Source organism: Aotus nancymaae, unplaced genomic scaffold, assembly GCF_030222135.1.
Source record: "Aotus nancymaae isolate 86718 unplaced genomic scaffold, 86718_ANA_hifiasm-v0.15.2.pri h1tg000030l, whole genome shotgun sequence".
In the NCBI taxonomy this organism is placed as follows: Eukaryota; Metazoa; Chordata; class Mammalia; order Primates; family Aotidae; genus Aotus; species Aotus nancymaae.
Genome location: NW_026988443.1, coordinates 24,680,130 through 24,692,843, shown reverse-complemented (window position 1 = coordinate 24,692,843; position 12,714 = coordinate 24,680,130). Strand labels below are relative to the sequence as shown.

The window sequence follows — 12,714 nt, the reverse complement described above, 5'->3', positions numbered from 1 at the left end:
TCTGAACAGGGGACGAACAGGCCCACGTGGAGCTCCAGGGGCTGGCAGGGGAGCTCCACAGCCAGACCCTGTGTCCCAACACTGGGGGCTGCCCAGGGGACCCTATCTAGCAAAGGGATTTCTTCTCTATCGAAGGCGGCAAGGCTGGGAGTGGCGCTTGGGACCCCAACCCCTCCCACTGTGCCAGTCTCAGGGGTGAGGTCCCTGTGAGGCTGCGCTGGAACCGCCATGTGGGTTCCTGAGAGGAGCAGCTGTCTGGGAAACTCTTCGACCCCTGGGGTGCCAGCTCCTGGACAGAAAGTGACAGCAGCAAAAAAAACAAAAAGCAACCCTACAACGCAAATGCTTCAAGTTTATAAATGGACAAAGAAAGGCTGGGAGAGTTTGCTGTTTCTGTCCACGGATACCCAGGCAGTTTAGACAAACCTTCATTTGCTGAGAGTGAATGAACTGGCCGGCATACGTCCTGCAACTCAGCCTCCATGGCTGGCGCCTGCTAGGGAGGGAGGCAGAGACAGCCTTGCTCCAGGATCCTCTCCCTTGGACCCTTACTTCATCTCGATCATCACAGAGGCTCAATTACAGGCAGAACCTCCTTCGTTGGCAAAGACCCCTGGCTCTCTCATTCCAGAACAGCCACCCTCAATGGCCAGTCTCCTCGCCAAACTAGCCCATGAGGTCTCAGGCCTCTGCCACAGCCTGTGGGGAAGCAACACCTTCCCTTCCACACTCACACACACCCAGCGTGGGGCCCAGGGGAGGGGGGGAGTTTTGTAAAGAGGGTCAGCCCTCTGGAACTTTGCAAGGGTAGGGCAAAGGCAACTAGGGGGCTTTATTCCAGACTGCCCTCCGTGGGTGGGGGAACTGAAGGGCCTCCTAGGATCAGGCTCTTCTGCCAGCTGCGAGATGACGGTGTGGTCCCACACAGGGCCACATCCACGGGGGTCTCCCGAGGGCTGCGGGGCCAGTGGCCTCTCAGGCAGGGAGGACTCAGGACTACATGTGTGTTGGGGGACGTGGGAGGGGCAGCCTTGGTTACTCCTGTCCGAAGCCCTCGGTCTCCTCAATGGCATACAGCAGCTTCTCTCTCAGCTGTTCATAGCTCTTGTAGGGTGGGAGATCCAGACGGTTGAAGCTAAAGAGAGGAGGGAAGCGGGCCGGTCAGCCCCAGGAGGCCAGAAGCTCCTGGACTACCGGAACAGAAGTGTTGCATATGTAAAACGTGGTACATCAGATGCCCATCACAGTCCCATCTCTCCAACCCAGTACCCTAGGGCCATGCAAACATTGCCAGACTCGAGGCTATGCAGCTGCTATACCCACTGGGCTGCCCCAGGAGCTCATCAAGTCTGAGGATCTCTGACCTCCCAGTAATACCAGCAGGCTCACCAGGTGTGGCTTCTGGGCAGCCAGCTTTCCTTGCCAACCTTGTCAATGCAAAACTTCTGTGGTCCATTGCTACCTGTGATCCAAGGCAAAACACATCGGATGTCAACAGAGACGTCCCGTCCCAAAGCAGGACCCTCCAGCTCCACCCACAGACAGGCTTGGCTCCAGGATGCAGAGGCCACAGCTCTTCCCCATCCCGCTGACCTGCTTCCAGGAAGACACCAGGTCTCCCCTCCCTCTGAGGTGTCCTCACTGCCAGCCAGGGCACCAGAGGGCAAGGGAACACGTACCGATGAGTTCGGCAAATCCCCCGACGGGCAGGCGGCAGGTCCCGGTAACAAACTGCAGCAGCCGAATCCTCTTCTCGTTGTCCATCTCCTTCACCACCTGCAACTCCGCAAGTCAAGGCACAGTCAGGCGGCCCCCGCGCCCAGCACTTCACCCTAATGAGGAGCTCTCCAGGTCAGCGGGGCCCCTCTTTGGGGCTGAGAACACAAAGCCAGGTTGGGCAGGCGGTGACAGCCTCCAACCTGAGAAACCCCGGAAGGGCTTTTGCTAAGAGAATGTGTTTGCAGAAGATTCCCACCAGTCCATGGGACATCTCTGGGTCTCAGGGACACCTCGGGCCTGGTATTCTCTTTCCACCCAAGATCTGCTTTTTAGGAACAGACTCAAGATGGGAGTGGCTGCTTAATGGGTAGAAGGCTGCTTTCTGGGGAGACGAAATGTTCTGGAATTAGTGGTGACAGGTGCATAACACTGTGAACGTACCGGAAGCCACTACTCTGTTGCACAGGCTGGATTACAGTGGCGCAATCTCAGTTCACTGCAGCCTCCACCTCCCAGGTTTCAGTGATTCTCATGCATCAGCCTACCAAGGAGTTGGGATTACGGGTACCTGCCACCATGCTCAACTAATTTTTTTGTATTTTTAGTAGAAAGGAGGTTTTACTATGTTGGCCAAGCTGGTCTTAAACTCCTGATCTCAAGTGATCCACCCACCTCAGCCTGGGTGGGAAGCCAAGGAATCCCAAGTGGAAAGTCACTGAATTGTGTATCTTTTTTTTTTTTTTTTTTTTGAGACGGAGTTTCGCTCTTGTTACCCAGGCTGGAGTGCAATGGCGCGATCTCGGCTCACCGCAACCTCCGCCTCCTGGGTTCAGGCAATTCTCCTGCCTCAGCCTCCTGAGTAGCTGGGATTACAGGCACGTGCCACCATGCCCAGCTAATTTTTTTTGTATTAGTAGAGACGGTGTTTCACTACTCCGTTGACCAGGATGGTCTCGATCTCTTGACCTCGTGATCCACCCGCCTCGGCCTCCCAAAGTGCTGGGATTACAGGCGTGAGCCGCTGCACCCAGCTGTATCTTTTTTTTTTCCAAAGTCACTTCCACATTTTTGGGTGTTATGTATAGCAGTACCCACTTCCTGGTACCAAGTTTACTGTATTATAAATTGTGTATCTTAAAAAACTTAAACGGGTTAGGCACAGTGGCTCACGCCTGTAATCCCAGCACTTTGGGAGGCTGAGATGGGAGGACAGCTTGAGCCCAGGAGTTCAGCACCAGGCTGGGCAACATAGCAAGACCCTGTCTTCTATTGAAAAAAAAATGTAATAGTTAATTGTGGTATACAAATTTCACCTCTACAAAAAGTTTGTATACATACATATGCACACAGACATACACTAAGAATATCTGTAATAGTTATGGTTTTTTGTATGCTATACTTCATAACAACAACAAAACCCATACATATTAAGGAATCAACACATTAATTATACGTAGGATGACAGTTCTTTCTGTTTTCTGGAGCCAAACCCTGCCTTCCTGTCCCATCTGGCTGGCAGGGGACCTCTCAGTCAGTGGCAGGTGCCATCTGCCTGCAGGTCTGTCCCTGCACACCAGCTGGTCCAAGGCTGACAACCTCCTGTCACACGCGCTGGCCACCACTCCACTAGAACTGTCCCCGTTCATCCCAAGGCTGGTGTATCGTCTCCTTTTGCAAGTTATGGGAGGTGAGGACTGAGTCAAAGCTGAAGGTCCTTGCGCATGAGGTCTCCTCAGGACCCGTTTCCTTTGGCTGATGGCCCAAATGTCCCTGCCAAAGCCTGGGCCCCAGGACGCACCTGCCAGAACCACTGGATCTGCTTGCTGTTCTTGGTGTAGTGCCGGTAGATGGTGTTCTTCTGCCAGTCGCTCATGTCTATCTCTTGCATGCCGCACAGCATCAGCTGGGGAGAGAAGGAGTCAGCACCCCTAGCGGTCCCTTCCTACCCATCGGCCACTCGCCAGCATGTGACACTGCCCCAAACATCTTCAACTAGCTATTTTTGGTGTCAGTGTTAATCATATGGGTAATGTAAGTCCCTTTTTCTTTTCTTTTTTTTTTTTTTGAGATAGAGTCTCGCTCTGTCACCAGGCTGGAGTGCAGTGGCATGATCTCAGCTCACTGTAACCTCCACCTCCCAGGTTCAAGCGATTCTCTTGCCTCAGCCTCCCAAAGTTTCTACTTTCTTGAAACAAGTGTCTAGAAAAGGATGGGTTCTGAGATCCCAAATCAAACCCATCTGCCCTGCCGAAGTGGGAGTTTTATTGGTGAGTGTCTGTGGGTACACAGTGAGCATATCACAGAGCAGGATCGCCCCAGAAGCAGGGGCTCAGGGTCCCAGCAACCTCAGATGCTTACCTCCAGCTCTTTCTCATCAAAGTAGCGAAGCCACTCCAGTGGGGCCACTTCATTGAAGCCATCCAGGAAGGCTTTGGTCTGCTCTTCCACGCCTCGGGTGAAACGCCAGTCGGTCAGCAGCCTGAGACCAAAGACCAGCCATGAGTAGAGCCTGAGACTCATGGCTCGGGGGCAGTTCCCAGCCAGGCCACGTGGCCTGGACCTACACAGGACCACCGGATTAGCAGAACTGACTTTGCACACCCAGACCGAGCCTGCTGGAGGCCCCAGAGTGCGGCCCTGAGGACCTCACAGTGACCTGCAGACAGCTGAGTCTTTGAAACCATCCTCACCACCACCTCCTCCTGCTCCTGCCCCGAGCACCACCTGAACCTCAGACGTATGGAAGCATGGAGATAAAAAGCCTACACCAAGAGACCTGAGGAACAGGCATGGAGAACGGGCACACAGGAGACAGTGGGTCTAGGCACACAGGCCACAGAGATCCTTTCTGCCCGCAGAAAGATGCAGACAGCTCGGCTTGATGTGACTTCAAAGAAATTCCGCCCAGCAGGCTTGAAGTCTCCCACGTGGCGAAAAAGCGCAGCTTGGAGCCGGTAACTAGGACCTCAGCTCTGGCTCCCCCAGCTCGTGCTGTCGTGTGACTGGCCGCCAGCAGCCACCATCGAGGTAGATGCAAATGGCAGAGTCCTGGATTTACAGTGACCTGTGGGCCACAGGTAGTGGCCCATCTTTCTCTGCAACCCGCTAGGTCTCCTGCCACCCCTGAAGCAGAGTCCCCCGGCACCTGAGACTCACATGATGTACTCTTCCTTGTTCTCTTCCGTAACCCGGATGCTCTCGCCGCCCTCCTTCAGCTCGTGGGTCGTCACCTTGCCCAGGATCTCCATGTCCTGGATGAAGTACAGTTCCAGGCCACACTCTTCCAGGTTGTTCTCTCTGGGGGCACAGGAGACCAAGCGGGGAGATGTCTGTCGTGGCGGGGTCTTTCCTGGGTCCTGCTTTGTTGCCCGTGGGACACCAAGGGCTCACAAGTGGCCTAGAATCCGGAAGAGTGACAAGCGACAGCTCCCTGACTCAAGGAGAGGATTCTAGAACTGTCCACAGGGGACCCAGAGGGCATTTCTCTCCACAAGCTCTTATAAAAGCTGCATGAGAGTGCAGGGGCCACTCTGGCAGACAAAATCCCGGCCATCGCATCTACTCCCCACCCAGAGACGTCCTCCTATCAGTGCAGTGGGGTGAGGGAGGGGGCGAGGGCAGGGAGCTCACTTGATCCAGACAATGGAGTTGTAGAACTCGGGGTCGATGGACTCCAGGTCTTTCAGGGTTGGTCTCTTGTTGAGCATCCGCTTGTAGAAAGGGAGGGTGAAGCCCGTGTCAATGAACTTTCCATGGTACAGCGCCTGGGAAGGAAGAGGCACAGCACAGAGCTTTGGCTTCCCTGGGCACCACCAGACCGGCTCTCGGATGCTCCACATCAAACCCCACTATAGGCACCCACCTTCGCCTTCCTTCCCTGACAGAATCGCAGCAGCAGCTGCCTCAGGGGCACAGTGGGAGGGCCTGGGGAGTAAAGGACACCTTTGTCCTGACTTGTACCTGCAGGTGGCCTCCACCCTGCCCTGCAGAGTTCAGGGACTGGGCGGAGCCAGCAGGCGCCAGTACCTATGTTCGGGCCCTCATCTGCCCCATGCACTGGCCGGCTGGCCCCAGGCTAGCAGAGATCTGTCCCGCGCTCACGGAAAAGGCTTGCTCCAAACAGCTCCAGGTGGCAGCAGCCCTGACTCACTGGCGCTCAGGGCGGGTGGCAATGACAGCCAAAAATAATGCAGACACCGCTGACGGCGAGAGCTGGCGGCCAATGGTGAGTAATAGTCTAGGGTTTTACCGGTCTGTCCTGTTGGCTGCTGGGCCAGGCGGGTCTCTGGACCTGGGAAGAATGTGCCCACTTCCACAGCCCAGCACCTTGGCCAAGAACTCCCAGACGATGGGAAGGGCCATATTTAGTCACAGGCTCCTGGGGAGCTTGGGTCCTCTTAACAGGGGAGCTGGGCGGTACACTCAGGAGGGCAGGGGAAGGGGCGAAGGAAAGTGAGAATTGAAACATCTCAAGCTATGAATGTAGCTTCCAAGCTGTCGCTCCCATGGGCCCCGCTTTTCAACCAGGTTCTCACACTCCTAAGACCCTCAACAGAGGGCACGTGGCAGGACCTCCCTTTCCATATTCACACCGTGTCCCTCTTTCCAGTTAAACACAGATGCGATGCTGTGACGCCCCTCTCCAAAAATGGCCCACATTCCAACAGATGTCCCTACACCCGGCACCAGCCGGTCTGCCAGGGTTTCGTTCTAAGCTAGCGTTGATTCCAAATGTCCTTCCAGAAGGCTTAGTGTCTCAGTGGGACATTCCCAAATGCCGGGTCAGTGTCACCTCCCAGAGACAGGCAGCAGGTGGGCAGTTATGGTTTCACTCAGCCCTGTCATCCCAAGGCCCTCAACAGAGCACACATTTAATGTTCAGTGAAGTCTGTGGCCCCGAGACCCTGGCTTTCTCTTGACAAGTCCTATACAAAGCAACATGGAAACTTCACTACCTATATGGCAGCCACTGAGAAAGCTCTGGTTTCTCCAGAGCTCCCTCGAGCTTTTTGCATTCTATTTTTAGAGACAGAGTCTCGCTATGTTGCCCAGGCTGGAGTGCAGTGTCTATTCACAGGTGTGATCCCACTATTGATCAGCACGGGAGTTTTGACCTGCTCCATTTCTGACCTGGGCCCCTCCTTAGACAACCTGGTGGTCCCCAGCTCCCGGGAGGTCACCATATTGATGCCAAACTTAGTGTGGACACCTGATCAGCATAGTGCACTACAGCCCAGAACTCCTGGGCTCAAGCTGTCCTCCAGCCTCAGCCTCCCGAGTAGCTGGGACTACAGGCACGCACCACTGTGCCTGAAGCTTTTTGCATTTTTAGGTTACGAGTTCTATGGGGGTGAAGGGTGGGATAAGAGAAGGCATGCCAGTCCACAGGGGCTGCTATTCATGCCACGTTGCCTCCTGGTGAACAGGCCCAGGGTCTCCTCCAATGCTGCCCCTTCCTGGAGGTCTCAGAGTCAGAGCAGATTCCCCTGGGGTCCCCTTACCATTGCGATGAATCTGCCGATAAAGCGGAAGTACGTGAGGTGGTCGGGGTTGATGGAGGAGGCGGGGTTGATCTGCAGGCAGTAATTGTTTTTCCCGGCATATTCAAATAAACAATACATAGGGTTGAGCACCTCGTGAGACAGGAGGAAAAACCACTCTCTGTGAAGGAAGAGAAAGAAAAGACAAGAATAACAGGTCCCTTTGTGCACATCTGCACAGGAGCTGTGACTCTCCGCCATTGTGTCTCAGGTAGTCTGGGGACACGTGTCCCAGGGAGTCCAGCCCTGTGACAAGTGCCCAGGCTAACCTATATGAACAGCTGATCAGTGAACAGGGCAGGCTGAGACCTACGGTGAACTAGGGTGGCAAGTGCATTTGAGGATGAGGTTCGGGAAAATGTGTGCCTGTCGGTTCCCAGGTGATGTGTTCCGAGACTTTACATCACAACATCCAGAGTGTCTAATGGTAAAGGGGGTCCTTGTACCCTGGGTCACCATGCTCAGCTGCATAGGCTGTGCACTGCACAAGGACACGATGCATGTTTATTACAATATTCTTTCTGCAAAGGTTCTGTTTAAATAGCAACGACCCTGTTTCCACTCTCCCTGGACGGGCAACATAACATAAATACACAGCAGCACATTCCCAATCCTGATCCATGAAAATGTCATCCGTACTGTCTTCCAATTAGAAACCTCGCTCCCACAGCTATGCCATAGGCATCTCACTTCTGTTACACTTTGCCCTCCCTTCACCTCCAGACCCCCCACACCACACCCGTGCCCACACTTCCACGCATTCATCAGAACCAACACCCATGCCCTGGGTGTGAGCCTCAGGCATGAATTCAGAGTCCTTTCGGGCTTGAGCTAAACCAGCCAGGGGACATCCCAAGGGGGCCAGTCCCCGGCCGCTGGGCTGTTTGTGGCTGGGCAGACGAGGAGTCCTTCGATGCAGAGGGTGCCCCGGTATCCTGTCCGTGGTTCTACCCTGTGGTAGAACAGCATGACGTAACCTACCATAGGGTAAAACCACTGGCAGGACACAGAGAGAGACACACACAGGGCGCGGCCACACCAGAAGCCCACCAAGCAGAGCCTGGAGAGGAGGTCACCACGGAAAAAAGGAACAATCCATCCACGGGGCCAGCGCAGAAGGCAACGCCACCACTGAGCAGAGGACCAGGAGCAAGTTAACCCGACACCAAGCGAGAAGACATGGCCACACAGGGAGAGGTCGCGAGCAGAGAGGTCACCACAGGCCAAGGCGCTCCCTCTCTGCTGGGGCCCTTCTGCCCTGTTGTCCAAGACGGCACTTCCCAGAGGGCTGTTAACTTTTGTGGGTGGACAGGCGTGAAGGCAAGACAATGCTTTGGACTCAACAGAGTCTCACTCTGTTGCCCAGGCTGGAGTGCAATGGTGCGGTCTTGGCTCACTGCAACCTCTACCTCCCAGGTTCAAGTGATTCTCCTGCCTCAGCCTTCCGAGTAGCTGGGATTACAGGCATCCGCCACCATGCCCAGCTAATTTTTGTATTTTTAGTAGAGACGGGGTTTCACCATGTTGGCCAGGCTGGTCTCGAACTACTGACCTCGTGATCCACTCGCCTTGACCTCCCAAAGTGCTGGGATTACAGGCATGAGCCACTGAGACCAGCTGCTGTGGACTCTTTTTAGGGTGACATAAGCCGTTCTTTACTGACCCCAGGCACATGCCATGCAGCAGAACCCTGCTCAAGGCTCTGTGGATCATGACAGCTTATCCACACGGGGACGCCTGATTTCACCTGCCCTGGCTGCCTCAAGAGGAGGGGAGCAAGGTCAACTCTAATGGATGACCACACGGCCCTGGTATTCAACCACTGCCCAGATGCTGCTGGCCTGGTTCTTGAAGTACAGAAACATGGCACACTGGTAGATAACAGGGCCACTGTACTGAGCTCTCACCCCTCCCAGGAGTCCTCTGTCTCCTCATGATCCAGTAACTAAAGGCTTAACGCCCAGTCCAGCGGGGGACCCCAGACCCCTGCTTCAGGCCCATTGGGACTGGCCACATGGATTCACGGAGTTTGAGTGCCACAATGTGCCCACTCCTGAAGACGCAGGAGAGCTTTGGGAGGGAATGTAAGCAGGGGGCAGGCAGCTTTCCAGCCATGAACACCATAGCCTAGGGAAGCAGGGTACAGGGCAGCCTCCTGGGGCGCTCGAGCTCACCTGGCGATGCCCCCATAGTCCAGGCCCTCCTCGCCACGCATGATGATGTAGAGCCGACGGCGCAGGTCGTAGGGTTTCATGTTCATGATCTAGGAATACAGAGCATGGGGCCGGCCTGCTACTCTCCCTTCCATGGCAGGCAGGGGCGGGAGGGACAGGGAACTCTAAGGTCTACTCTCCAGCAGACACAGGCACCAAGACCCATGCCCTGCAACGTCTACAGTGTGGGTTTAATGGGTCACGCGATAGGAGACAGGGTGCTGAGAGGAGGGCGTCGGCCTGCCCCTGAGGGTGTCGGGCACCATGATCATTCTCTAACCTGTTGGAAGGAATCTTCGAAAAGCGTCTGCCTGGAAACACTGATCTTCACGTGGCTGGGTAGGGCATTTGACTGAAAAGAAAAGAAAATCACTTCAAATGGAGCCTCAAGTGATCATATCTGTTCTCTTGTCTGTATGAACAGGCATCCCCCAGCCTTCTGAAGCAGGAAGGGAGAGCGTGTCCCTTAGGAATGAAAACTAGCTTCCTAGAGACAGCCAGCTCAGAGTTAAACAGCTGTCTTGCCCCCACCTAAGATACAAACGTTCCGATACCTGCAGCTGTGCCAGGAACTCAGACTGAAATAACTCAATAACCCCAATTGCCACAGGAGCCCCAGTCCCAGAACTCACATGGCAGAGGAAACGGAACTGGTGATACTTCCACCGAAAACTTCGGTCATAAGCACCAGGGGAACCTTGCTTCGTCCTGGGAAGAGCAAAGGTGTTCAGGGGTTCATGCGATTTCTCAGAAAATGAACAACTTGTCTTGGTCAGCCCTACAGAAAGCTGGTGCTATGTTAATGTAAAGATGAGTAATGTAAGGCGAGGAAGTGACTGTCATTAAGATCCTTGAAGAATAAAAAAGAAAATCTAGAAATAGAGCCAGACCTCTTGCTTTTAGAGAAACAACACTGTTGTTACTCTGTATAAACAGGATAGTCCCTTCCTCCCCATCCCATCTTATTTGTTTGTTTATTTATTTTCTAGAGACAGGGTCTTGCTCGGTTACCCAGGCTGCAGTGCAGCGGTGTGATCATGGCTCACTGCAGGCTCAAATTCCTGATCTTAAGCGATCCTCTGCCTCAGCCTTCCAAGTAGCTAGGACTACAGGAGTACTACCATACTGAGCCAATTTTAATTTTATTATTATTTTTAAATTTTTTTGGAGACTGAGTCTCACTCTGTATCCAGGCGGGACTGCAGTGGCATGATCTTGGCTCATTGCAACCTCCACCTCCTGGGTTCAAGCGATTCTCCTGCTTTAGCCTCCTGTGTAGCTGTGCTTCAGCCTCCTGTGTAGCTGGGACTACAGGCATGTGCCACCACACCCAGCTAATTTTTGTATTTTTAGTAGAGACGGGTTTCACCATGTTGGCTAAGACTGTCTCAATCTCTTGACCTCGTAATCTGCCTACCTCGGCCTCCCAAAGTGTTGGGATTACAGGCGTGAGCAATTGCACCCAGCCAATTTATTATTTTTTAGAAATAGGGTTTCACTCTGTCACCTGAACTGGAGTGCACTGGTGCCATCGTAGCTCACTGCCGCCTCAAATTCCTGAGCTCGAGACCCTCCTGCCTCAGCCTCCCAGGTATCTGGGACTACAGGCGTGCACCACCATATCCAGCTAATTTCAAAATTTTTTTTTTGTAGAGATGGGGTCTGGCCATCTTGCTCAGCCTGGTTAATCCTTTTTATTCTTGTAAAGGCAGGAATGTTGTCCAGGCTGGTCGCAAACTCCCGGGCTCAAGCTATCCTCCCATCCCCTTTAACAAGACACCAACATTGGCCACTAGAGGGCAGTAAGGGCAACAGAACGCACCACAGGGGCCACCCAAAGTGGGCCTCCCGGAGCCGGAGCCAGAGCAAGGATAGCCGGGGCTCTGTTCCTGGACGCTGCTGCTACCTGCACAAAGTCCTTACCCTGACTCAAACCCCGGGCGAGGATCCTTAAAGGTGGTGGTGCGGGTATTGTGGTCCACAAAGTATCGCACCCCCTCGCTGGTGTATTTCATCTCCCATCCTGGAGGCAGAGCTGGTTCCTGGATCATCCTGGAAACATGGGAAGAAAGGGGTAGAGGGCTGGCCCCACCTTCTGGGCCTTGGTGGTTGGAGGCTGGGTCCTCAAAGTGTGGCTTTGTCTCTGCAGAGCTTGAGGACATGCATGACCCAAGTTGTGAGGACAGTTCTGCAGCACAGAGAGGTCATTTATTATCCCATGGCCAAAAACCCAGCCCTGCAGGGATAGCATTGGATTGAATGGTCACCAGCAATCCTGAAATACCTCATGTCCCAGCCCTGCTTCACTTGGGGTATTGGGAGACCAGGGTACCCTCAACCATTTTGCAATCCAATTATCAGCAGCCTGCACAATCAGTACAGAGACCAGCAACGCCTGCCAGCCAGCCGCCCTCCCTCCACCAGGAAGATCTATTTAAGAAACCACTTTTAAGCTCTCATCAGGCCAACAGCGTATCTGTACCATGAGAGTCTCAAGACACTTGTGTGTGGCTAAAGGTTCCTGACATCAGCCCTCTGGGACAATGCAGTCCAAAGCCACCTACCCAATGCTGGAGCTGCACAGAGACCCAGCCCGGCCCAGCCCTCCTCCCAGCCCATGTCCTCACCCCTGGGTCCGGGGGTCCTCCCACTGGGTCGTGCGAGTGTTATGGTTCACGTAATACACCCGTCCATTGTCCTGTCTCTTCTCTGCCACGTGAGAAGAAAGAGAGAACCATCAGATTCAAAGATCGCGAGCTGCTGTCCTTTCCCTTCGGCTCCCACCTCCTGGGTGCTGGGTCTGAGTTTCTCTCCCTGTTGCCAGCCAGTTAGAGAAGTTGAACCAGCCAAAGCCGCGCTCACTCACACTTGTCACTGGAAAGGGACACAGAGGGTCCTTCCTTGTTGGGGGATGGAGGAGGGTGACACATTTCCAAGTCAAGATGAAGCACTTCTTTGGTTGGTTGGTTTGCTGGAGGGAGGGGGTGGTGTGGCCACCCGGAGGGAGCAGCACAGCTCAAACCAGAGGCATAATTGCTTCCAGCTGTGTGCAGCACAGAAGCTGGGCAGTCCCCACCAAGCCAGGCCCCCCACCCAAGTCCCTCATGGCAGATCCCTGGTCCTGGGACCCTCTGCACTGCATGTAGCTGACCCGGGCACCTCTGTCCCACAGGGCATGGTCCTTACGGGGTGGCTGCCTTTCCCTCACACCTCTCTGATCAGTGCTCTGCACCCTGCAGCCC

The 12,714-nt window shown here is 54.3% G+C and overlaps 1 protein-coding gene across 2 annotated transcripts in view; it reads right to left on the bottom strand.

The window, feature by feature from the left end:
• Positions 1 to 232: 232 nt before the first annotated feature.
• The window catches only part of WWP2 (WW domain containing E3 ubiquitin protein ligase 2), a 181,896-nt gene continuing 169,414 nt past the window's right edge, over positions 233 to 12,714 (bottom strand). For both annotated transcript variants that reach the window (XM_012437474.3, XM_012437473.3), the window contains exons 12-24: positions 12,100 to 12,181; positions 11,396 to 11,524; positions 10,105 to 10,180; positions 9,753 to 9,824; positions 9,434 to 9,522; positions 7,221 to 7,380; positions 5,350 to 5,483; positions 4,876 to 5,016; positions 4,078 to 4,198; positions 3,518 to 3,622; positions 1,680 to 1,776; positions 1,390 to 1,462; positions 233 to 1,135 (exon numbers count right to left, since the gene is read on the bottom strand). In XM_012437474.3, coding sequence (XP_012292897.1) covers positions 1,036 to 1,135; positions 1,390 to 1,462; positions 1,680 to 1,776; positions 3,518 to 3,622; positions 4,078 to 4,198; positions 4,876 to 5,016; positions 5,350 to 5,483; positions 7,221 to 7,380; positions 9,434 to 9,522; positions 9,753 to 9,824; positions 10,105 to 10,180; positions 11,396 to 11,524; positions 12,100 to 12,181 — 1,379 coding nt within the window. In that variant the 3' untranslated portion in view covers positions 233 to 1,035. The remainder of the gene's footprint in view (positions 1,136 to 1,389; positions 1,463 to 1,679; positions 1,777 to 3,517; positions 3,623 to 4,077; positions 4,199 to 4,875; positions 5,017 to 5,349; positions 5,484 to 7,220; positions 7,381 to 9,433; positions 9,523 to 9,752; positions 9,825 to 10,104; positions 10,181 to 11,395; positions 11,525 to 12,099; positions 12,182 to 12,714) is intronic.